The sequence below is a fragment of the Lissotriton helveticus genome, chromosome 5_1 (assembly GCF_964261635.1).
Source record: "Lissotriton helveticus chromosome 5_1, aLisHel1.1, whole genome shotgun sequence".
NCBI classification, from domain to species: Eukaryota; Metazoa; Chordata; class Amphibia; order Caudata; family Salamandridae; genus Lissotriton; species Lissotriton helveticus.
Genome location: NC_136065.1, coordinates 2,073,834,625 through 2,073,861,402, shown reverse-complemented (window position 1 = coordinate 2,073,861,402; position 26,778 = coordinate 2,073,834,625). Strand labels below are relative to the sequence as shown.

Here is a 26,778-nt window from a genome sequence, read left to right as displayed (position 1 = left end):
GACCTATGATGGAATTGGTATAGAGCAAGTGTGGTAAGGCATGTGGCACATCAGCTGAGGCCTTGAGATGTAGGAGTTGCTCGGAGGTATATTTGAGTGGGCTTTGAAACCAACACTCGCCCGCGGCAGCGTTCAATCAGCTGAGCGGGGTGTCAGTTAGCTGGAAATGAGGAGTGCCCAGGGGGTAAGTGAAATTAAAAACACAGAAAATATAGTGACATCAATTTTAAAATTCGGCAATGTATATTTCTTATAGCGCGCACCTCTGCTGTTTTTGTATATTGGTGTTACTGCGCTGTATGTGTGAATTTAAATTCATTGAAAGCGCATTTCCGCTGTATGTGTTGGGATTTGCAAATGTTTGTTAGAAATTCATTGAAAGCGCATTTCCGCTCTATGTCTGCATATTGTGCGTTCTAAATTCAGTGAAAGCGCATTTCCGCTCTATGTGTGCATATGTAAGTGTGTTGTGAAGTCGCTTGGCCTATGTTTGCTATTTGCACTTGGCACGGCCCTGTAAACGCCCACATTTGTTGTTTGAGACGCCCACGGCAACGACCACGCCCCCAAGGGACTACTTTACCACTTTTGGCGTTTTTGCTTTTTTAATGTATAGGGCGTACATATCTATAGCCTATGTCCTTCTGCCACATCTCCCCTTTCAAATGGTGTATTGGGTGTAATGATTGGTGCATTACTTTTGTAGTTTACCTTGCTCAAAGGTTTGTGTTCTCTCTTTATAATAGTAGTATAGATATAGATAGACCTTCTTCCCCTCAACAAGTACCACCAAAGTTAAAAGTTCTACAAAGCTTTAATGTCATATATGTGCACCAACAATTGCATCAAATCAACATGGAGCAGATCAGACTTTCATGTCTCAATGCGGTAAAAACTATTACATATCACATAAACATAAAAAGTAGTTCATTGCTTAAACCCCTCCCCCTCCCCAATACGGCGCAACAAAGGACCCACAAATTGTATTTTAAAAATTTTGAACACTGCCATTTAATTTTCTCCCTTCTAACATACTGTACCTCTCTAGCGCTCCAAAGTAGTCAGTCAATGGAGTATTAGTGATATACTGATATGTAAATAAACTTGAATGCAGCCTTCAAGTCTCGTGATCAAATCCTGGAGGGATCGCATATCATTTCTTTTGTTCTGAGATGATTAAAGAGGGCCATTGAGTTGGTATTGTGTGCAATAACAGGTTTTTAATAATCCTTTATTAAAATAATTTATCTGCGTATTCGGTTATTTTGTAAACCGCCAACATCCCGTCTTCCAGCCACTTCAAGTACTTGTTAGGTTTTGTTTTGTAACCACAATGGCTCTTTAACTGTGGTGTTTTCGGTGCAGTTCAGAGGTTTTTAAACATATGAAGCAAACTGACCCATAACTTCACTTTTTAATCTTAGCTTTTTTCATTCAATGTATACCATTTAAACATACACCTCATATTCCACCTGCTGTTTGCACCTCAACTCCATATATTATGTAAATTTAGAATTTTTTACACAACACAGCCCAGCAAACAAAGTTGCTGCTTTGCATAATGTGAAAGGGAGCGAGCAGAACAGCCCTATATCTACTCAACTATGGTTGTGCTGCTGACACCCCCTATGCTGGTGCACTTTCTTGTTGCGTTAGGCCAAGCTCACATCTTTGAGGGATGCATGAGGCCTAGCACAGGTTTTGTACTGGTACCCTTCTATGCAAAGTACTAAGCTCAGATATACTGTCAAACGTTGCCCACTCTGTATGTGTGCTGTCAGAAAAACGTTCTCCGACTTTGCATCTGCTTTGAGGAAATGCTAGTAGATAGGATTTTGCTTCAAAAACCGTGGACAGTTACATGAGCTGCCAGATGATGAAGCTTGACACCCACCTGGGTGTGTGAGGGCTCTTGCTTCTGAGCAATCAGATCCCCCGATCTGCTTTCTCAGTTCCCCACTGACCTTTCCCGCCTTTCTTTCCTTGTGAGCTAACAGGAACTGCATACCCTACTGGAATACCTATTAGAAAGGTTAACATATTTACAGATTCAAAAACATCACATTAGTGTGAGTCAATAATCAATACATGAATGGATTAGTAAATATGAAGTTCAAATCACTCAACATCATATACGTGAGAGGAAGAATTAGTATAAAATTGCTTCAAAAAGGAACAGTAATCCTAAATCAGTTCTTCCATTAAGAGAGCCCCCTACTCAAAGCTGTCTAAATAGAAGACAAAAATATATCTGGATACGCTATGCTCCGCACTAGCTCAATTTACACAATTCTACCGGTGCACAGACATAATATCGACTCCAAAATATCGTTTGGACAGAATATCGAGTTTTAAATATCGTTTGGACAAAATATCGACTAGACAGAATATCGACAGCCAAAATATCGTTTTTAAGGTAAGTGAAGTAATATCGACTGTAAATAATATAGACAGTGAAAATATCCAAGTATATAATCTAGATAGTAAAAAATATCATTTTTTAAATAATATTTAATTATTTATAGTGCTTTTATGTTATAATATGTTTGAAAAGTGTCATTTTATGTTATAATTATTTTTAATTAATGATTTTTTTTAATTATTGTGTCATTTTATTCTGTAGCGGGTTGTGGGTTTATAGGGGAATAGGGTGGGAAGTAATTTAATTATAATTAATTAAATATGTAAATTTATTAATTGGTAGTAATAATTAATTAATTGGTAATTAAATAATATATGATAATTATTTAAAATTTAATTGGTAATTAATTTAATTTAATTGATTAATTGCTAATTATGTAAATTAAAATAATGTATTTTCTGTAGCGGGTTGTGGGTTTATAGGGGAATAGGGTGAGAAGTAATTTTATTATAATTAATTAAATATGTAAATTTAATAATTGGTAGTAATATTTAATTAATTGTTAATTAAAAAATATTTGTTAATTAATTAAAATGTAATTGGTAATTAATTTAATTTAATTGATTAATTGCTAATTATGTTAAATTAAAGGGGTATTTTTAGGGTTCAGGGTCAGTTTGGGGTTTTTGGGTAAAGGGGTATTTTTAGGGTTCAGGGTCAGTTTTTAGTTTTTGGGTAAAGGGGTATTTTTAGGGTTCAGGGTCAGTTTTTAGTTTTTGGGTAAAGGGGTATTTTTAGGGTTCAGGGTCAGTTTTTAGTTTTTGGGTAAAGGGGTATTATTAGGGTTCAGGGTCAGTTTTTAGTTTTTGGGTAAAGGGGTATTTTTAGGGTTCAGGGTCAGTTTTTAGTTTTTGGGTAAAGGGGTATTTTTAGGGTTCAGGGTCAGTTTTGGGTTTTTGGGTAAAGGGGTATTTTTAGGGTTCAGGGTCAGTTTTTAGTTTTTGGGTAAAGGGGTATTTTTAGGGTTCAGGGTCAGTTTTGGGTTTTTGGGGTACATATACAATATTGGCTATTATTTAATTAAATTTTGTTAATATATATATATGTTTTAAGAAATATGATTAAAAAAATATTATTTTTTTACTTTCATTAATTATTTAATTATTAAAAGTTATTTTAAGTATTGTTAATTATATTTTAGTAATTAATTTTTTATATTAATGTAATTAAACATTGTTTTTAGTAAAGTCGATATTTTTTACAACGATATTTTTGTAAACGATATTTTGTACTCGATATTTTTGTACTTACCTGTTTGTAGATAGAAACTCGATATTTTGACTGTCGATATTTTCTCAACGATATTTTGGGTAGTCGATATTCTTTTAGTCGATATTCTTTCAGTGATCCAATTCTACCATTTGCTACACCTACACCTCGTTCCCACAAAATGATCCATTCAGATTAAAACATAAAGATGCAGATTGACCCCATCTCTCTGGGCCAAAGCAATAAAAAGAGGGAAGGGCTGCATGGCCCTCATCCCAAAGCTTTATTAAGTCCCTGGGACACAATCCCCCAGGGCCGACTTGCATAATTAAGGGAAGGGAGCATGTAAATCCATCCTCGAGCCTTCTTGGGCCTCGTCAACCTCATCCCCTGGGGCCAAAATCTAAAAGGAGGGAGCGTGCAGCCCCACCTCCCTAGCCTTAATAGGCCCCAGGGACAAATACAACAAAAAGTGGGGGTGGGGCTGAGCCTTCTTGTGCCCAAAGGACCTCAACCACCAGGGCCTAATGTGAGCACGCACAGGGAACCCATAGATTTCAAGTTGGGGGGCTGTGGAGAAAGCCCCTAAGGCCCCAGCCGGCTCCCCATATGGTGCAGGAGCCAGCATTGTTATCGCCGGAGGGAATAGCAATGTTTTCTTGTTGGCTCCGGGTGGGAGCGATATCTGTTTCCCTGCCTGCAGCATTGCGGGCAGATAAAAAGAAGCCTGCTCCCACTTGGCAACAGCATGTTTAAATCTCCCACTGCTTGGGAGTAGACATGCCTTCCCTGCCCAAAACTGCTCTATCCCAGGGTTGGACTCCTCAGGACAGAGCAATAGAGTTGTCCTTGGACGATAGGGTCCCTGGGGTCTTTCAATCAATCAATCAATCAATCAATCATTTGTAAGCGCACTACATACCCGCGAGGGTCTCAAGGCGCTGGGGAAGGGGGGGTTGCTACTGATCGAACAGCCAGGTCTTGAGTATCCTTCTGAAGGTCAGCAGGTCTTGGGTCTGTCGTAGGCTCAGTGGGAGGGTGTTCCATGTCTTGGTGGCGAGGTGGGAGAAGGATCTCCTGCCGCTGGTTGTTCTTCGGATGCGCGAGACGGTGGCGAGTGAGAGGTCGGCGTAGCGTAGCTGGAGGTTGGGGATGTAGGAGAGCCGCCTGTTGAGGTAGGCTGGGCCGATCTTGTGGAGTGCTTTGTGTGCGTGGATGAGGAGCTTGAAGGATATCCTCTTGTTGACGGGGAGCCAGTGCAGGTTTCTCAAGTGGGGGGTGATGTAGCTGTATCATGGTACATCAAGGATCAGTCGTGCCGAGGCGTTTTGGATGCGCTGTAGTAGATTGATGAGCATGGTCGGGGCTCCCGCATAGAGGGCGTTTCCGTAGTTGAGTCTGCTGCTGAGGAGGGCCTGAGTGACTGTCTTTCTTGTATCTATCAGGATCCATCTGTAGACCTTACGAGCATGCGGAGGGTGTTGAAGCAGGAGGAGGAGGCGACGTTGACTTGCTTGGTCATTGAGAGCATTGAGTCGATAATTCCCAGGTTGCGTGCGTGGTAGGTGGGTGTTGGGGCTGCCCCCAGGGCCGTCGGCCACCAGGAGTGGTCCTAGGCTGAAGGGTTGGAGCCGAAGATGAGGACCTCCGTCTTGGCTGATCTTCATCCAGTCGGCGACGGCCTTCATTCCTTCGTGGAGGTTGGCTTTGGCGGTGATGGGGTCCTTGGTGAGGGAGAGGATCAGTTGAGTGTCGTCGGTGTAGGAGATTCCGTTGAGGTTGTGCTGTCGGGCGACATGTGCGAGCGGGGCCATGTAAATGTTGAACATTGTCGGGCTGAGGGAGGATCCCTGGGGTACGCCGCAGATCTTGGAGGCTTTGGAATGGAATGGAGGGAGGCGGACGCTCTGGATTCTGCCGGAGAGGAAGGGGGTGGTCGATTCCAGAGCCTTGTCTGGGATCCCTGCGGTGTGGAGACGTGCGTGTAGAGTGTGGTGGCAGACCGTGTCGAAGGCGGCGGAGAGGTATATGAGGATGAGTGCTGCAGTCTCACCGTTGTCCAGCAGGGTTCTGATGTCGTCGATGGCGGCGATGAAGGCAATCTCGGTGCTGTGGTTCCTGTCGAACCGTGACTGGGAAGGTTCCAGGATTCTGTTTTCTTCAAGCACATCTGTGTTAGACAACTGAGGTGTGTGAATGAAAGGAAATGAATCCCATCAGCCCACCCATATGGCGGAACTTCATCATCTGGGATTGAGAAGGGTCCTGGTCCAGATAAGGAGACACACCTGATGATATTGTGTGTATTTCTCCAATTCTCCAAGACCACCCAAATGGATCCGACCTTGAATGTTGTGTGTGGGTATAATGGTGTGGGAAAATAAATTGCAGTGAGGTAAATAATGTGAAACAGAGATCAGAAAAGGTGCTAGTTAAAATTGGCTACCATGATATGAGGAAATGTTTATTGGGGATAAATCATGGTGTCAAGATTAAAAGAAAAGTGAAGTTCCGCCATATGGGTGGGCTGATGGGATTCATTTCCTTTCATTCACACACATCAGTTGTCTAACACAGATGCGCTTGCTTCTATTCCATTGGCTCAGTCTTCAGTATAGACCGCAACCAGTTTTTCTTTTTGTTACATGGTCTTGATGGTGTCATCGACGCTCACACTGGCCCAGGCTAGCAGAGGGTCATGGTCGATGGTGTGCGGAGGGTCTGTTGTGTTGCTGTCTGTTGGGGCTGTCTGGGTGTTGAAGCCGTCGTGGATGTCTGCTATCTTGCGGTGCAAGAAGGTGGCGAGGGAGTCGCACAGGGCTTGTGACGGCGGGATGTCGTTGATGTTGGAGCTGGGGTTGGAGAGTTCCTTCACGATGTCAAAGAGCTCCTTGCTATTGTGTGCGTTGTTGTCGAGGTGGTCTTTGAAGGAGGCCCTCTTAGCCGCCCTGAAGTGGTGGTGGTGGTTGCTGAAGGCGTCCTTGTGTGCTGCGTGGCTGTTTGGAGTTTGTTCACTGTGCCATTCCTTCTCTAGTTTCCGGTAGGCTTGCTTGGAGGCAAGGAGTTGTGGGGTGAACCAGCTGGCCCTCTTGCTGGTGTCTCTGTGGGGGGGTTTCTTCAGCGGGGCGAGGATGTTGGCGCAGTCCTCGATCCAGCGTCTGAGGCTGTGGGCAGCGTCGTCGGTGTTGGAGGGTTCGGTGGGTGGGCTGAGAGCGAGGTTTGCATGTAGTTGGTCTTCGGGGATTTTTCTCCAGCAGCGGCGGGGTATCTGTTGGGTGAGGTGGTGTGTGGTGGGTTTCTGGAAGGCGAAGTAGAAGCAGTGGCGGTTGGTCCAGAGGAGTTTGGTGGTGTGGCTGATGGAGACTTGCGTGCTTGAGGAGAAGACGGGGTCGAGCGTGTGGCCGGTGGAGTGGGTGGGCGTTGTGACGAGTTGCTTCAGTCGGAGGTTGGCGAGGTTATCGATCAGGGTTGTGGAGTTGTCGTTGTTGTTCTCAAGGTGAAAGTTCAGGTCTCCGAGCAGGATGTAGTCAGTGGAGGTCAGGGCGTGTGTGCTGATGAAGTCGGCGATGGAGTCGCTGAACTGGGGCCAGGGTCTCGGTAGACGAGGGTGCCTCTGAGGGTAGAGTTAGTGTCTGTGTGGATCTGGAAGTGCATGTGTTCGGCAGTGCTGAGCGCGTCATTGGTGCTAGTCGAGACCCTGATGCTGTTCTTGTGGACGATGGCGATTCCTCCTCCGACTCTGTTGGTGCGGTCTCTGCGTGTGATCTTGTAGCCGTCTGGGATGGCTATGGCGATGTCGAGTGCGGAGGAGTCGTTCAACCAGGTCTCTGTCAGGAAGGCGATGTCCAGGGATGTTGTGTCGAGCAGGTTCCAGAGCTCAACGGCTTGTTTGTGTGTGGAGCGGGTGTTAGGTAGTATGCATCGGAGGTGGTTGGGGTCTTTCTTGGCAGGTGGTTCGTCGGCTCTGAGGCTGACGCAGAGGTGGGGGTGGTGAGTGACGATGAAGGGAACAGAAGGCAAAAGGGCACAAAAAATGAGGGAAAACGAGTGTCACAGAAGGCAAGAGGGCACAGAAATACAGGGATAAAACGAGTGGCACAGAAGGCAAAAAGGGCACAAGAATACAGGGGCAGCTGAGAAACAGAAGGCCAAAACGGGCAGAGAGGCACGGGGGCAGCAAGGGGAACAGAAGGGAAAACTGGGCTGAGAGACACGTGGGCAGCAAGGGGTACAGAAGAAAAAACCAGGCAGCGACACGGGGGCAGCGAGGGGTACAGAAGGAAAAACCGGGCTGAGAGACACGGGGACAGCGTGGGGAACAAAGGGAGGAAAACGGGCACGGACCACCAACAGGCAGCGGGTGAAGACCTAACAACAGCAGTCACAGACGCAACAATGAAATACAGGTAATACAATAAAACAAAGCGGAAGATGAACAAACCTACGGTCTACCACTGGCTACCAGATATGAGGCGCAGGTGGTAGCCTGCGGGTGGTGGAGGGCCTCGAACTTCCTCAGCAGCGGCAGCTGGGGCAGGGACACACAGGCGGTGCTGTGTGGAGGCGGAGCTACCTACCTGGTGGGGTCAAGGGTCGCTCTCCTCACCGACCAGCGGCCGGCCTATATGGGGAGGTGGGAGGGAGGAGCAGCTGGGAGGCTGGAGGTGGGGGCAGCGAATGGGCAGTGTGCAGTCAGGGGGGTGGCCCGCAGGGGACACAGCAGCGGGGGCGGTGAGGGACGACGGAGGGAACAGAAGGAAAAAAGGGCACAAAAAACAAGGGACAGGCACAGAGGCAGAAAGGGCACAAAATCGAGGGAAAACGAGTGTCACAGAAGGCAAGAGGGCACAGAAATACAGGGAAAAAACGAATGGCACAGAAGGCAAAAAGGGCACAGAGATACAGGAATAACGAGTGTCACAGAAGGCAAGAGGGCACAGAAATACCGGGAAAAATGAGTGTCTCAGAATGCAAAAGGGCACAGAAATACAGGAAAAACGAGTGTCACAGAAGGCAAGAGGGCACAGAAATACAGGGAAAAAACGAGTGGCACAGAAGGCAAAAAGGGCACAAGAATACAGGGGCAGCTGAGAAACAAGGCAAAAACGGGCAGAGAGGCATGGGGCAGCGAGAGGAACAGAAGGGAAAACCGGGCTGAGAGACACAGGGGCAGCGAGGGGTACAGAAGGAAAAACCGGGCAGAGACACGGGGGCAGCGAGGGGTACAGAAGGAAAAACCGGGCTGAGAGACATGGGGACAGCGAGGGGAACAGAGGGAGAAAAACGGGCAAGGACCACGAACAGGCAGCGGTGGAAGACAGAACAACAGCAGTCACAGACTCAACCAATGAAATACAGGTAATACAATAAAACAAAGCGGAAGATGAACAAACCTATGGCCTACCAATGGCCACGAGGGATGAGGTGCAGGTGGTAGCCTGCGGGTGGAGGAGGGCCTCGAACTTCCTCAGCAGAGGCAGCTGGGGCTGGGACACACAGGCGGTGCTGTGCGGAGGGGAAGCGACCTACCTGGTGGGGTCAAGGGTCTTTAAAGACTTGAGAAGGAATCAGCCCTGGGGGATGGTGCCCCTGGGCCATTAAAGTCTCTGTGAGGAGGGCTGCAGGGCCCTGCTCATCTTTACCACCGGGGGACAGAATGGATTTGGGGAGGGGGTCCCACTCTCACCCCCCCCCCCCAATTAACTTATAATAAATTGTGGGCCGGCATTGTTTATAATTTTAAACTTCAGGACAAATGACAAAGTCCCCGAGTCCTATGATGGCTGCCAGAGACATTTTTCTCATGTTGCTGGCATTCAAACAAAGTGTTGCGCACGCACATGTTTTACTCCTGTGAGCTCAAATTGGGCCAAGGGAAAAAATCTTTATTTTTTTAATTGGTTTTACGACACTCAACCATCCATATATACAAACATTTTTTCACCTTCATTTTTCAATAACTACTAAATGGATTTATGCCAAATCACTAAAAATAAAATCTATGGACTGAAATCTAGCTTTCTGAGAAGCACTGCCAAATGAAATCTGTGGAAATGCATGAGTATTTTGTGTTTTGGGAGTGCCAGTCTGTGTCAGTGTCAGTGTCAGTGTGTGTCTGTGTCTCTCTCTCTCTCTCTCTCTCTCTCTCTCTCTCTCTCTCTCTCTCTCTCTCTCTCTCTCTCTCTCTCTCTCTCTCTTCTCTCTCTCTCTCTCTCTCTCTCTCTCTCTCTCTCTCTCTCTCTCTCTCTCCCTCTCCCTCTCCCTCTCCCTCTCCCTCTTCCTCTTCCTCTTCCTCTTCCTCTTCCTCTTCCTCTTCCTCTTCCTCTTCCTCTTCCTCTTCCTCTTCCTCTTCCTCTCCCTTTCCCTTTTCCCTCTTCCTCTCCCTTTCCCTCTCTTTCTCGCTGAACAATCAGGGGTATGAGAACACCACCAGCAGCTGTGATGTAAATAGCTCAGCCCGAAGCTGCAGATCAGAACTATCACTGCAAGCATAGAGCACTTGAACTAACCACAGTATGCATTACATGTGACACACAACATCCTACACAAGCCAAGGAGTCAGGATACTGATAGGACATCACACAATCCTTGTAACTCACAACGTAGGACCCTTACACGTATGATATCAACAGTCCACGTAACTCACAACCTCCCCCACCTGGCTAGGCGTCAGGATACTCCAATTGATAGGGATAGGACACGCACACATATGATATCACACAGTCCACGTAACTCACAACGTCCCATAACCAGGCTAGGAGTCGGTATACTCCAACGGATAGGGATAGGACACGCACACGTTTGATATCAGACAGTCCACGTGACTCACAACTTACCACACCAGACTAGGAGTCAGGATGCTCCTACTGATATGGATAAGAGCCTCGCGCCATCCACGTGCCTCAGAGCATCCACCACCAGGCAATTAGAGAGAACAGAATACCACAGGAATGCCCTAAAAGGGAGTGGTCATTCACCAGTTTGTGTTTTCACGTGCAGGTGCGTGCAAATCAATTTTTCAGAGCAGAAGGGAACAATATCCTTCAACTGTGGAGGGATGGCAGGGCGCTATGTCACGATCAGTAGTGCAACAGCGTATCAATATCTGGTCCTTTGTGAGGTACAAGTCTTCGCGGCACCCAAACCAGGTGAGTCTTACACTGCATTAGGGGAGGGATGACCACTGGCTGTAATGATGGGCTATGGTGAAGAGGAGAGGGGTGCAATGACATCAGATCCCATTGCTCAGCTCCTGATAGAGGCCAGACTTCACTTCCTATGCCCACTGCCCCTTTAGTCTGAGAGGCCCTGCCCCACTCCCAGCTGAGAGGCCCTGTTACATCTCATTCTACAGCTGAATGGGCCTGCCTTGCCTGTCCTTCACCACTATGTCCTCACTGAGACCTGGCCTCACTTCCTATAACTATTGTTCCTCCCACCTGAGAGGTGCTAATGTACTTCTGTGGGCTTGGTACCTCTACCTCATTGCTAAAGCCCTTTGCCTCTCAGGTCATTATAGCTCTTCCTTTTAACTGTGGGACCTGGCCACACTGCCTTTGCCTACTGCTCCTCCTAGCTTTGAGGCACTATTTCACTTCTCTTACTGCCTCTACATCCCATGTAGGAGACCCTGCCTTGCCTATCATTCCAGTACCCATCTGATGGGTCTGCCTCAGCTGCCATTCTACCTCCACCTCCTAGCTGTGCACCTTCCTCACTTCTCCTACTACATTTACCTCCCAGCTTAAAGGGCCTGCCTCACTTCTTCATCTACACCTACCCCCAGCAGAGAGGCCCTGCCTCACTTCTTCATCCACCTCTACACCAGCTGAGAGGCCCTGCCTCACTTCTTCATCCACCTCTACACCAGCTGAGAGGCCCTGCTTCACTTCTTCGTCTACCACTACACCAGCTGAGAGTCCCTGCCTCACTTCTTCATCTACCTTTACACCAGGTGAGGGGCTCTGCCTCACTTCTTCATCTACACCTACCCCCAGCAGAGAGGTCCTACCTCACTTCTTCATCCACCTCTACCCCAGCTGAGAGGCCCTGCCTCAGTTCTTCGTCTACCTCTACACCAGCTGAGAGGCCCTGCCTCACTTCTTCATCTACCTCTAACCCCAGCTGAGGGGCTCTGCCTCACATCTTCATCTACCTCTAGCTGAGATGCCCTGCCTCACTTCTTCATCTACATCTACCCTCAGTTGAGAGGCCCTGCCTCACTTCTTCATATACCTCTACCCCCAGCTGAGGGGCCCTGTCTCACTTCTTCATCTACCTCTACCCATAGCAGAGAGGCCCTGCCTCACTTCTTCATCTACCTCTATCCCTAGCTGAGAGGCCCTGCTTCACTTCTTCATCTACCTCTACCCTATCTGAGAGGCCCTGCCTCAGTTATTCATCTGCCTCTACCCCCAGCTGGGGGGCCCTGCCTCACTTCTTCTTCTACCTCTACCCCCAGCAAGGAGGCCCTGCCTCACTCTTTCATCTACTTCTACCTCAGCTGAGAGGCCCTGCCTCACTTCTTCTTGTACCTCTACACCCATCTGAGAGACCCTGCCTCACTTCATAATCTACCTACATCCCCAGCTTAGAGGCCCTACCTCACTTTTTAGTCTACCTCCACCCCAAGCTGAGAGACCCTGCCTCACTTGTTCATCTACCTCTACCCCCAGCTGAGAGGCCCTGCCTCACTTCTTCATCTACCTCTACCCCTAGCGGAGAGACCCTGCCTCACTTCTTCATCTACCTCTACCCCAGCTGAGGGGCCCTGCCTCACTTCTTAATCTACCTCTACCCTGGCTGAGAGGCCCTGCCACACTTCTTCATCTACCTCTACCACCAGCTGTGAGGTCATGCCTCAGTTCTACATCTACCTCTACCCTAGCTGAGAGGCGCTGCCTCACTTCTTAAACCACCTCTACCTCCAGCTGAGATGCCCTGCCTCACTTCTTCATCTACATCTACCCTCAGTTGAGAGGCCCTGCCTCACTTCTTCATATACCTCTACCCCCAGCTGAGGGGCCCTGTCTCACTTCTTCATCTACCTCTACCCATAGCAGAGAGGCCCTGCCTCACTTCTTCATCTACCTCTATCCCTAGCTGAGAGGCCCTGCTTCACTTCTTCATCTACCTCTACCCTATCTGAGAGGCCCTGCCTCAGTTATTCATCTGCCTCTACCCCCAGCTGGGGGGCCCTGCCTCACTTCTTCTTCTACCTCTACCCCCAGCAAGGAGGCCCTGCCTCACTCTTTCATCTACCTCTACCTCAGCTGAGAGGCCCTGCCTCACTTCTTCTTGTACCTCTACACCCATCTGAGAGACCCTGCCTCACTTCATAATCTACCTACATCCCCAGCTTAGAGGCCCTACCTCACTTTTTAGTCTACCTCCATCCCAAGCTGAGAGACCCTGCCTCACTTGTTCATCTACCTCTACCCCCAGCTGAGAAGCCCTGCCTCACTTCTTCATCTACCTCTACCCCTAGCGGAGAGACCCTGCCTCACTTCTTCATCTACCTCTACCCCAGCTGAGGGGCCCTGCCTCACTTCTTAATCTACCTCTACCCTGGCTGAGAGGCCCTGCCACACTTCTTCATCTACCTCTACCACCAGCTGTGAGGTCATGCCTCAGTTCTACATCTACCTCTACCCTAGCTGAGAGGCGCTGCCTCACTTCTTAAACCACCTCTACCTCCAGCTGAGAGGCCCTGCCTCACTTCTTCATCTAGCTCTAACCCCCAACTGAGAGGCCCTGCCTCACTTCTTCATCTAGCTCTAACCCCCCACCTGAGAAGCCCTGCCTCACTTCTTCATCTACCTCCACCCCCAGCTGAGAGGCCCTGCCTCACTTCTTTATCTACCTCTACCCCAGCTGAGATTCCATGGTTCAGTTCTTCATCTACCTCTAACCCCCACCTGAGCGGCCATACCTCACTTCGCCATCCAGCTCTACCCCAGCTGAGAGGCCATGCCTCAGTTCTTCAACTACCTTTTCTCCAGCTGAGAGGCCCTGCCTCACTTCATCAACCTCTAACCCCAGCTGAGGGGCCAGGCCTCAGTTATTCATCTACCTCTACCCCGGCTGAGAGGCCCTGCCTCACTTCTTAATCTACCTTTACCTCAGCAGAGAGGCTTTGCCTCACTTCTTTATCTACCACTACTCCCAGTTGAGTGCCCTGCCTCAGTTCCCATTCTATTTCTGCTCCTCAGCTGAGTCTTTTTATCAGTCTTGCAGCAGGTCCCGGGCCCCCTGGATCTCATGTTTGCATTCCTTGAAATTTCAGAATTTCACAAATTCCCCTGTTTTGGACATCTTTGCACATCCTATATAAACTGGTGGCATGCATGCATAGAATGGTGAAATTGTGGCAGGGCTTGCACCGCATCTCCCTGACGAGTCCTAGGTGGGGCTCGAGTCACTTCTAGAGACACCCTAGCTTGGCATCTGGGGCTGAAGTGTTTGTAGTGGAGCAGGGCCAAGACTGATTTGCATACGAACTGTGGCTGAGACCTTTAAAAGTATTCCAGCTGTTATGTTCATATTTTGTTCTTAACATTTATCCCTATTGCTCTAATTCATTCGAAACCAATATAAGTCCTGGGGAAGCATAACAACCCCAAATATTCATAACACTTTGTAAATAAGGTCAGTTTAGAATAATTAGCTGTAAGATTATCTGTTTTATGTGATCACAAAAATCTGCCTACATTCTGGCTCTCTAGAACTTTCGGGCAAAACTACACTCCACACTGTAACTTGAAGCATAAAAGGCCATTTTATTAGTACAAGGTTGTAACAGTTAACATCAACCAAAACATCAGCACAACTATAACATTTTCCATCATCATCCCCCTCATTCACGCCATTCTTCCCCAAACCGTCACACCTGTTGCGCTCCTCCCCTTTCACTCCCCGACCTCCTACATCTCCCCATTCTCCGCTTCACTTTTCCTCTAACATCCTCTCTTGAAATTTCCTGCCGTTTCTCTCTTGCATCCCGCACCCGCCATTAGTCACCTGTTCCCCCTCAGGGGTGCATGCGCCTGTATGTGACTCACCACCCCTCCAAAGTACTGCTAACCCAAAACGCCCACGACCTGCCCTAAACTGGCACGCTAACATCACCAGCATCCCTTCCCCTATGACTTGTAGGGTGCGTGGGTGGACTAACTTTGTTTAACCCTACCCGGTGATGCCAGGTGCAGGAAGAGGCTAAAACCTCCCTTCCTGCACCTTTATACCCACCCTAATACCTCCCTTTGCCAAAACCCTTGACCCCCTCCCAGCTTGTCCTCTCGGCCTATTGTACGAAGAACCCGGGGGGAAGTCTGGTCTGTGACCCTACTTCCCTTGGGGCCCGACATCGCACAATAACTACACTCCAGACTGTTACTTGAAGCGTAAAAGGCCATTTTATTAGGACAAGTTTGCAACAGTTAGCATTATTAACCAAAACATCAGTACAACTATAACATTTTCCATCATCATCCCCCTCAATTACCCGATCCATCTTCAAACCATCACACCTGTTGTGCTCCTCGCCTTTCACTCTGCGACCTCATCCATCTCCCCATTCTCCGCTTCACTTTTCCTCCTACGTCCTCTCTTGAATTTCCTGCTGTTGTTCTCTTGCATCACGCACCCCGCCATCAGTCACCTGTTCCCCCCCCTGTGGTGGATGCATCCGTATGTGACTCACCACCCCTCCAAAGTACTGCCAACCAGGAAACCCCCACCTCTCCTGTACACCTTTTGCCTCTCTTTTAGTCTCTCCTGCATCACCAGATGGATTCGTTCCACAACCTACTAATCACATCCTACACCTCCATCAGGTAGTAGGCATTTCCCAGCTGGAAAGGTGCACTCCATCGTCCCTTCCAATTTTAGCCACACATGAGTAATCTCCTGAATTTCTTTCACTTGGCAGAAACCCCTCATTGCCCTATTCAATTTCCTGCAGGCTTTCTCCATGGCTGCATGCTTCACAGCCACTTTCCACACTTTGCGCGGCACACACTCAGTCCATACTAAGCATGTTCCAGCCAAAATGCATTTCATCACCTCTAAATCCATCTCCATGTGTTGCAAAATTGCCTGTCCTGATAGCCGTATCAAATCATTTTCGCCCAAGTGTAGAATCAACATATCGGGGCAGCCTCTTTTTGGTACCATTTTTGTCAACCAAGTCAATAACGCCCCCATCTCATCTCTCCTTTAACCCACCAACAAACCTCATGGTGGCTGCTCCTCAGACCCAAGTTATGACCCTAAACCTGCTGTTCTGAGTATTTTGCCACAAAATGCACCAAAGAATGTCCCTCGATCCAGGTAACCATCTTGGTTCCTGGGCCGCTCACACAACCTCCGACATAAAAGAATATATTAGTGTAAAGACTGACCCATCCCTCTCCTACTCTGTACAAGTGTTTCCTGTCCCTGCCCTTCTTTAGTTCCACCCCCCCTCCTTGCGCACGTATCTCTCGCAGCAGCTAGACCTCCATCTCCCAATCTGATTAATTCTGTCCCAGTTCCAAGCTAAACGTGATGCCGCTGTAGGTGCCCCAATGCGGAAAGAATGTGTTCCATACCCAGTAGGGTCCCTGCCCAAACGCCTTAGAGCCATGCGAAGTACAGCCAGCTGCTGTAAAGCTGTCAGCCGGTCTCCTGACACATGATAAAAAATACCTCGAAGGCCGGCCTGCTCTTACTAGATAATCCCGCCATTCCTGTACCGGGCACACACCTTTGCAACTGCTCCTATTCAACCAAACCCACATACCGCTGCCAGCCTGGTCTGTCTTGGAATAACCTAGCCAAATCCCCAGTCGACCCTGATCCAAACTCACTCCTTCATACATTCTTCCTGCCTGTTTCCAACAACTCCGAGACCCAGAAATCTCCCAAAAACCATACATAACCTAAATACTGGCACCTCAAACGTGTCATAACAACAATCCAGCAACACCCCCAACAAGCTTTGCAGCAATTCAAATGTTATGGCATCCCTCGGAGCTCCCTCCCCCCCACACCCTTGTTCAAGTCCCCAACCTTTCAAAATCCTACTCAGAATTTCATCTTTTGCGGGATCAAAACCTAGATATAGTTTGCTATAGAACGATATCCCTGCCAGCTTCCCTGCTATGATCATCTGCGACAGACCCTTGTCAATACAACTTAGAACACAGGCATCACTCCCTGCTCAGTATCCTGTCTTGCCATGCTCCATGCATCTACAGTCTGTCCCATTAAACCTCCAAATTCAGACCACGCCAGCCTGTACCTTAGTCTTGTGGATTCCGGCAAAGATTTTTCGACCAGGCCTATCACTCTTAATCCCCCCCCAGGCACAGATGTCGCTCGGCAGCTCTGTCTGGTCTACGTCTACTTCAGTCCTCAAAATCCTTATGACTGCAAACGAGAAAAAGCATCTGCAATGTCATTACTTGCCCCTGGGACGGGTTTTGCACGAAATACCACATTCAGCCTCAAGCACTTCAGCATGAACCTTTGCAAAAGCCTCAATACCCTCAAGTCCCTTGCTTTCTGCCTGTTGAACAGTTCCACCACAGTCATGTTGTCCACATGGAACAGCACCGTCCTATTCTGTAGTTCAGTAACCCCAAACCGCCAGTGTCACCAAAAGTAGAAAAAACTCCAGAAATGCTATGCTCTGTCCCTGCTTCACCCAATGTGCCTGCCGTTGCTCCGTGCAACAACACCCATCCCAAAACAGTCCAAAACCAGATGCCCCTGCTGCAGCCGAAAAAAAGTAACCTGCCAGATAGTATTGTCCACCACGAAATCCAAAGACACCCCATTGAAACCTGACAGGAACGTTTGCCAAACCCTCAAATCTGCCCTGACTCCCATCGAAATCCCTACCCTGTGGTGCGGTAGCACTTCCCCAGACATGGCTGGCCATGCCGAGGTGCCAAAGTTCTCCCCAACTCTCACCACCCGACAAGCAAAGTTCAGAAAACCCATCAATTGTTATACCATTTTCAGGTCGATCTTCCTCTCCCCTACCACCCACAGCAGAAAAGCATGTTTGTCTGTCACTTTTTCACTAGGCAGTGTCACCACCCATTGGACCAATTCCAGTTCAATGGCCAGAAAATCAGTCTGCAGCTGGGCCCAGCTGTTTTTACCGGCACTAAGGGGATCCCAAATGTCTGTGCTAATTCCTGAAATTGATGCAGCGCCTTCCCACAATCTCCTGAAGTTCCCTCCCCTGTGAACAGAAAGTCATTCGTAATGGGACACTTCCCGGTGACCACTACTCTTCACGAAAACCCATTGTAGGAAAGTGCTGAACATCTCAAAGAGTGCACAAGAAATTGCACAACCCATCGGCAGGACCTTGTCCACATAGATGGCATCCCCAAACTTCATCCTCAGCAGCAAGAAATCCGCAGGGTGTATGGGCAGCAAGTGAAAGGCCGATTTTACATTACATTTTGCCATTTCTGCTCCCTGCCCACACAACCTTACAATCATTAATTGACCTTCCTTCGGGCAAAGATAGATGGTGGAACATCCTGTATTCCCCTGGCTCTTTCTTCGGCACCACTTCTAGAGGTGATATGATCAGGTCCTCCACAGGCCAATTCGCAAATGGGCCCACTATCCTCCATTCCTCCACTTCTTTTTCCAATTTCGCTGCTATTACTTCTGGCAATGCTCCGGCAGATTTCAAGATATCAGCTCACCTTCGTTCTCTGGGACCTTGGTATCCCACCCGAAAACCCTCAATGAAACCCCATAGTATCATCAAGGTAGCCTCTCTATCGGGGCAAAATTGAGAGCCACTAGGACCATGGCCTCGTTCCTAACTGGGGGAGGAGCCCTTTGGCCCACAATGTCCTCTGCCTTTAGTGGCCCTCCACTTCTCAGCTGGGGTGGACAGTGTAAAACACAGTGTGAGAGGGTGTCGTCCCCCGCATTTGGAGCACTCAAGTTTAAACTTGCAAGGGTGCCTGGGACAGAACCCCTTGTTGAAATTCCAGCATGCCACTGTGATGGTTTCCCCTTGCTTTGGTGGCAAACCTGCGCTTCCTACCCCTAAACTACCCCTCCTACTCCTATCTGGGAGAGACACACTGGAAAGGACCAATACATCATCGGCAGTCCGCTAGCCTTATGGGTGGATGCCCAGGATTGCGTGGATGACATCCCCTGCATCCACAACTCCTGATCTACCTCCCCCCATGGTTTGTCGGGGTTGATGTTCATTCTGGCCCTAAACTCCTCATCGTAGCTCAACCATGTGAAACCCCGATGTGCATCTGCACCTTCCATATATTATCCATATACTTCAGTTTGGCGATTGCCCTTTCCAAATGCTTCTCGCAGTAAATGCTGGCATATATTAGGAACGCTGAGGTCCAGTTCTCCATATTGATGGGAACCCTTGGTCTCCTCGTCAGCTCCAACTCCTCTTCTTTTGATCCCTCCTTTGCCTGAAACTCCGTATGGAGCAACTTGAACACGACGACGTATTCGTGCTTTCATATCCTATTTTTTGTTTTGTCAGACATATGATACCCCAAGGGCATTGCCAGTCCCATGTATGGCAGCTTCTGTGGTGTTTGGCGTCCCCTTTTTCTTCCTTCCCTTCACTTCCTTTGGCCTCGTCTGTCTGGACACTCATGCCAACTAAAAGCTTCGCCCCGCTGTTCTCTGCGCCTAATGCAGGAGCAGCTGCTGCACCTGTGTGCACCGCCGAGTCTCTTACTACTGACCTGTTTCCCATACCCACTGACCAGGAGGCTTGTTTCTTAGTGGCCTTTGGCCCCCCTTCCCATTATGGCCACCAGTCACCCTCACCTGATAAAGTTCCATTGGCCTCTTTGTCCTTGCCCCGGTTGCTGGCCTTCTTCGTGCCCGTTGTCCTTGGCCACACTTGCCTCCTGAAAAACACCAACCTTCCTGGTTGTCTTCTCTGGCCCCCCAGAAACCCTAGTACTCTTCAGCATGTACTTCACCTTCTTCTTACTCGTCACTCTCGTCCCCATATTCCAACAGTATTTCAGCCTCATTCTCTGCAGGTGCACACATCACCTTATGCCCTGCTCTCTTTTGATCCTTCCAATTCTTTCTGTCCACACCACTGCATTCTTCTGTCGCCGCCGATGACACCCAATCCCTTGTCAGAGGGTAGGGTGTCGCGGAGCCCCCTGCTGCTTCCAGCCAGTTTCTCGGGCCGTTCTGTGCAGCGCTGGGGCAACCCCACTTCTACCCCCCTCAGGCTGCTCCAACCTGAGGGGTCACCAGCACCACCGGATCCCTCCGCTGTAACGGCTGTCCCTGGTGGCTGTCTCTGGTCCCTTCCCTTGCTGCTGTTTGTCCCTGAACCACACCCACTTGCCCCCTTCCACCTCTGCTTTTGGGTCCTGTTCTATTGCTAAATCTTCATCCCATGATGGCCGGTGTGGCCCCCCACCCATGGTCTCCAGCCCACTACTCTGCCTGACTTCGCACAATGCATCCCTCTTCAGTTCTGTCTCCTTAATGATCCAGCGCTGTTCCCAGAACTTAGCATCCAGATCTAGCCCTTCCCACCTAGGTAAAATGGGGGGTTCCCCCCTGGCGGTCTGCCTCCCTGTCCCCCGCTTCCAAACTGTGGGTTACTACCTTATCCCCCACCTCTTTCAACTTCTTGAATATGGGTGGGGAGCATCCCACTCTCATTCCTACCCTGCATGCACCCAGGAAGAGGTCTCCACTTGAGGTCCAGTAGGGCCTCCTCTCCCTGGAGCTAATTTTCTCCTAGCACCATACCGGCTCCAGCATGCTGCTGAGCCGGTTAATACATGCTCAGCCCCTCCCCTGGCTCACCGTCTGAGTGCTGGGAGCGTCGTCCTGCAACAGCGCCTACGGTCGCTGCGTATGGGCATCAGCTGTTTAAGCTGGCCCCACTCCCTTTGACTGCTCATCCTGGCACACCTCTACTGCCGCAACACCAGCAGAGGTGGAGCGCAGGGTCGGATCATGCTGACCCACACCTGGTCCAGTACACCGGGCCGCTGCAGGTCCTTCCGGCCCACCTGACCAGGACTCACAGTGCGGCCCTCACCGCTTCGTGATCGGGCTCCACCATGCCCACTAACACCACGCAGGTAAGGCGCCTAAATCACTCCCAACGGCGCTCACACAGTTCACCCGGCTAATAAGATACTAGGCTTCACTAGCTCCCCATTGGCTACACTAACTTCGTTTAACCCTCCCCGGTGATGCCAGGTGCAGGAAGAGGCTGAAACCTCCCTTTCTGCACCATTATACCCACCCTAATCCCTCCATTTGTCCAACCCCTTGACCCAATCCCAGAATGTCCTTCCGGCCCATTGTGCCAAGAACGCCGGAGATAGACTTGTCTGTTAGACTACTTCCCCTGGGGCTCAACAATTTGAACACCACTGCTCGAGACCCACAAATACACGCTTACATGAACATCACTTCATAAGCATTCAGTAGGAAGCAAATGTGAAGTCAAGTACCCCTAATGCAACCAATAACATCACAGCATTGATCTCGTATCCAGACCACAGCCCCTTAGCCTCCACCCATTGTGACTGAGCACAGGGTAACATCAAGTACTGGAAAGGAAGCATGCCTATTAGAACCCGGTTTACTTTCCGTTCCTGTCTCTGCCTTATGACCCTTGACATCAGGAGTCATAGAACAATTCCAGGGGTACCAAAGGGCAAGCCAGGGACACTAGCTGCTTGCGCTAATTGACATCCATGCAGATATATAGGGCACAATAATAGTCCACAGGTTTCAAATAATAAAAATATTAAATATTTAAGGATGTAAAATTCATCTTCGGCTATAATCCCTAGGGAGCATTTGGGACATGCCAGAAGCAAGGGGAGGGAGAGGGCACCAGGAAGATCCTTTTGAACAATGACCATTCTGTGACTTCTCTTGCAGTGACCAATGTGGCTCTAAATGGTGTGGCCCTGCAGTCCAGCAACTACGTGCTATGGTCATTGGCAAGCATCGCCAATGATGGAATACTGGCCAGTAACTTACAGCTTCGTCAGTGCTCCTGCACAAACCTCAACTTCCCAGCCTGGTGGAGGGTGGACCTGCTGGCCACGTATAGCATAGCCTCTGTGGTCGTGACCAACAGGAGAGATGCTGTGCCTGAGAGACTCAATGGTGCCGAAATACGCATCGGAAACTCGTTGGAGAACAATGGCATCATGAACCCCAGGTATCTGTCCATATACCTCACACCCAATGGCCCTCTTCTAGGTGACTTGAACTACAGTGATCTCAATCCAGAACACAGATACTGAGCTCAAGACCTCGCATGGTGTTCCTGAGAACTACAATCTCTTAAGACCGACCCCTTTCAGTCACAGGTTGTGCTGTTGTGGCTCCACACATGATCACTTTTAGGGTCTTGCTCCCAGTGCTGAAAGTCAGTGCAGATTTGTGCTGTTTCCTTACCTTTTCACACTCAGGTTCTAGCTGCAGTCTCCGAGGTTTCCTTGCACTCTCCAGGTCCGAACCTCTTGGTTTGCTTTACTATATGTTTACCTTTTAACTCTCAGGGTCAAGGCCGCAGTCAATTGATTGGAAGAGTTGTGTCCATATTTTTTAACTGTAAGTATCTAGCCCACAGTCTCATGATTGGAAGAGTTATGGCCATACCTTTGAACTCTCAGGGTCCAGACCACAGTCTCATGACTGGAAGAGTAATGTCCAAACTTTTGGACTCTCAGGGTCCAGCACACAGTCTCATGATTGGAAGAGTTATGTTCATACCTTTGACCTCCAAGAGTCTTCCCTCAGAACTCGTTATGCTATCTCCGTGCCTGTGCATTCCAGAGGTCCCGGTCTCATGATCGGCTTTCCTATCTCCATATTTCTGACCTCTGACAGTCAAGTGCCCTTTTTCAGAGTTTGTTGTGCTATCTTCACAGCTTTGCTGTCTCATGGACAGATCACACGCTAAGGGTCACAGTCTCAGTCTCAGGATTTGCTGCGCTATCTCCAAGAAGTTAAAACTCTCAGGGCCTGTGGTGTATATTTGCCTAATACTCTTGTGCACTAGATAGGCATTCACCATAATCAACATTTTGTAATTATTTTCACAGGTGCACCACTATTGTCACACTCAATGCAGAAGTAACAAGATCTTTCAACTGCGGTGGCATGTCTGGGCGCTATGTGACGGTTAGCATTCCTGGACGCGCAGAGTATCTGACGCTGGGTGAGGTGCAGATCTTCGCTCTTCCACCAGACGGTGAGTTTCAGGTGCAGGTGGTGGTGTACCTGAGAGTAGCATGGGAACGGTCGTTACATGGAGGAGGGAGGTAGGTGGTGGAGTACCTGCGAGTGGCATGGGAAGGGTTGTTATTTGGAGGTGGGAGGTAGGTGGCAGAGTGGCCCTGCAGCACTGATTGAGCCACCCACATGAGTAGCCCTGAAAAGGTAACTCAGATCTACCACTGTGATATCTGTGTGCAGCTTAGGACTGCCATGTTGACTTGGCAAGTGCACCCACTTGCCAGGCCCTCCCCTTCTCTCTTCTTACATATTAGTCACCCCTAAGGTAGGCCCAAGGTACCCCTGTGGGCAGGGTGCAGTGTATGTTAAAGGTAGGACATGCCCTGGTGTGTCGAGCATGTCCTGATAGTGAAATACTGCCAATTTCGTTGTTGGCTATTGCAAGGCTACCTTTGCTAATATAATAGAATGGGGAGTGTGCTTATGACATCCTACAAACATAATTACCCCCGGGAACAAGGTAGGAAAATAAAGTTTAGTAGGCATGAACTCAGAATGTTAAATTGCTTCTCTTCGTGAGGGTGATTTTTACATTCTGTGTTTGAAAATACAACTTTTAGAAAGTTGGCATTTTCTTGCTTAGCCATTCAGTGTGCATCTGCTAGGATTTGTATTGACTGGGGCTGGGAAGGAGCAGTTGCTCCAGAGAGTCTGGATAGATCAGGCCTGGGCTGAATAGACCTGGACTGCATTTAGAGTAGGGGGGAGGAGATTCCCTTTCACCTGAATGGGCCTGGTCTGCCTCTGACAATTCTGTCTCTACCTCCTGCCAGGAAGCTGCACCAGAGAGGACAGAACTGGTTCTGGCTGGGCAAAGACACTCTCTGCCTCCAGAGAACAAAGATTTTGTGGTGTATAACTATTGGGGCCCAAACCCCATAACTTTAGAACTCTCTTGGACCAAGAAGACTGCCAAGAAGAAAAGCTAGAGAAGCTGTGAGGAGGAAGTACCACTTTGCTGGGTGCTTTGCTATGTTGGCCTGCAGTGGCTGCTTCTGTCTTGGGCAGTGAAAGGACTGGACTGAACTTTCTGTAACTTCTTTATTGAGTATTTTCAAGGGCCTGAAATCAAGCTTGCGTTCTGTTCTGAAGTCTCAGGGACTGCAAAGACTTCACCAACCTCTGGGTACCGCTTCTGAAACCACTGTTTCAACTGCCACAGAGAAGGGAAACGCTACCGACTCTGTCGCTGGCTTTGTGCCCTAACAGCACTACAGACCACACCATTCGCTTCTCACACAGCAACCCTGGTCTCGCCGATGACGACGAACGCCGCCGCCAAGTCGCTGCTTGTACTGTGACATGTGGGCACCACACTCCGCACTGCCTCACTTCACTTCGCCATTCTGGTCTCAGTGACACCGTCGCTGTTGCTGACTTGGACACCCATGACCACATCATGGCTGGGGGCACCGCTCCAAAGTTTCACGATGCTCCTCCTCGTCCCACAGCTATCTCGGCCGCCCGACGCCAGCTCCCGCTAACCGGCTCTGTCGCGTCCAACGCAACCTGCAAGCACCGCATTGAGCACCATCTCACCCTGCACTGTAAGCCTTGGTCTCACTGATGCCATCTCGACGATCATCACCAAGCCGCTGCCTGCACAGCATGGAGAAAACACTGCACCTGCACAGCTTTTATTTCGCAATGCAACAACAATGGTTGCCACGACTGGCTCGCACCACTGTGTCAGCCGCAGCGAGAAAGGTACTGGTACTGGGTCCGCCCACGCTTTTGCTGGCCCGTACCGACGCGGTCAGCTGGAACTGTTAGACTCTGTTGTTTTCAGAATTGCGGTAGCCCCGGATGGAGCTACCAACTCATACAAACTGTTTTTCAAGTATTCTTGCAAAGTGTACCCTTTTAAGTATTGTATTGTGGATTTTTATCGTTTTGGTCTTGTTTAAAGTATATCAAATATTAGATATTTTTCTAAACTTGTGTGGTGTCCTTTTGTAGTGCTTTAACTGTATTACTGTTTGTTGGTTAGGTACAAATACTTTACACAGTGCCTCTAAGATAAGCCTGACTGCTTGTGCAAAGCTATCATAGGGGTGAGCAGGGGTTATTTTAGTAGTGTAACTCCCTTACCCTGACTAGGAAGAAGGGCCCCTATTCGGACAGAGGTGCAAACCCCCACCAACTAGAGACCCCCATGTCTAACAGCAGAGTACCTGCGCGTGGCATGGGAAGGGTGAGTACCTACGAGTGGCATGGGAAAAGTCATTACTTGGAGGAGGGAGGTAGGTGGTGGAGTACCTGCAAGCGGCACAGAAAGGGTTGTTACTTGGAGTTGGGAGGTAGGTGGCAGAGTACCTGTGAGTGGCATGGGAAGGGCCGTTACTTGGAGGTGTGAGGTAGGTGGCAAAGTATCTGCCAGTGGCATGGGAAGGGTCGTTACTTGAAGGAGAGAGGTAGGTGGCGGAGTACCTCTAAGTGGCATGAGAAGGCTCGTTACTTGGAGGAAGAAGGTAGGTGGCAGAGTACTTGTGAGTGGCATGGAAAGAGCTGTTCTTTGGAGGTGGGAGGTAGTTGGCGGAGTACTTGCGAGTGGCATTGGAAGGGTCGTTAATTGGAGGCGGGAGGTAGCAGACAGAGTTCATTGTGGTAATGGTGGTAATGGGAGAAACATTGCCCACAGACTGGTCAGACCATTTCCTTGTAAAATTCTTTGTAAACATTCGTGATCTTCACACTAAGGCTCCATTAGTCACTAAGGAATTTTGGTGTAGAGACTGGAAGGCGCTTACTCGTCTGAGCTCACCAAACGGGGTATTCAATGTGAGTAAGGCTTTTAGCCTGGACAGGCAAGTTGAGGAGAACTATTCCTCACTCTGTTCTGGAATCACGGCGGTGTTGGATGCTTATGCTCCCCTAAAAAAACGCTGCTGTAAGGGGAGTGCTTCTGCCCCATGGTTCAATGAGATGTTGGCTAAACTTAAGCAGGGCTGTAAACAAGCAGAAAGGAGATGGAGGCGGGAATATGATGAAACATCTAGGCTGCTTTGGAAAAGCAAAGTCCTGGAATACAAAAGTATGATCAGAAAATCTAAATCGGATTATTATTCCTCGGTCATCTGCACGGCTGCTAACAGCTCCAGGAGCATCTTCAATATATTAAACAGCTTAACCAGCCCTGACTGTTCTAAGAATGCTATTGTCCCATCTCAGGAACTCTGTGAAAATCTGGCTAAATTCTTTAAGGAGAAAATTGAGCTGATTGTTGAGAACTTGGAGGGGGACAGGTCATCTGCTGGTCACTCTAATGACACCATACCTGAAGTAACAACAGATCGGGCAGATGACTTAGCCTGGTCGTCGGGGGAACTGCTATCTGACTTCCCTCTTCTTACAGACGATGCATTTTGTGGGCTGGCTATGGGGATCTCCTCTGGGTCTCCTCTGGATCCGGTGCCATGCAAAATTTGGAAGGAGCATAAGGAAGAATTGTTTCCCATACTCCATCTAATCTGTAACTAGTCTATTGCTACTGGCATTGTTCCAGCTCAGTGGAAACAGGCTGGGATTTCCCCTTTGCTGAAAAAACCCTCCTTGGATCCGGACTGTTCCAAAAATTACAGGCCTATTTCTCTGCTGCCTTTTCCTGCCAAGGTGGTTGAGCGACTGGTCAGTGCTACCCTCTCCAAACATCTTGAAAAGCATCATCTATTAGAGAACGATCAATTTGGGTTTGGCCCTGCTCACGGGACTGAAACAACCCTGGTGACGGCCGTGGATGAACTTCAGAGGCGTGCAGACAAGAGACAGACAGCATTTCTGATTGTGTTAGACATGTCTGCCGCCTTTGATACGGTTAATCATAAGATCCTATTGAACCGTTTATC

General features: G+C 48.9%; 1 protein-coding gene across 1 annotated transcript in view; it reads left to right on the top strand.

Moving 5' to 3' along the window:
- LOC144752871 (uncharacterized) overlaps nucleotides 1-26,778 on the top strand; it is a 192,652-nt gene that overhangs the window by 105,294 nt on the left and 60,580 nt on the right. Inside the window, exons 4-6 of the mRNA XM_078640703.1 lie at nucleotides 10,631-10,779; nucleotides 21,566-21,851; nucleotides 22,741-22,889. Coding sequence (XP_078496829.1) covers nucleotides 10,631-10,779; nucleotides 21,566-21,851; nucleotides 22,741-22,889 — 584 coding nt within the window. The remainder of the gene's footprint in view (nucleotides 1-10,630; nucleotides 10,780-21,565; nucleotides 21,852-22,740; nucleotides 22,890-26,778) is intronic.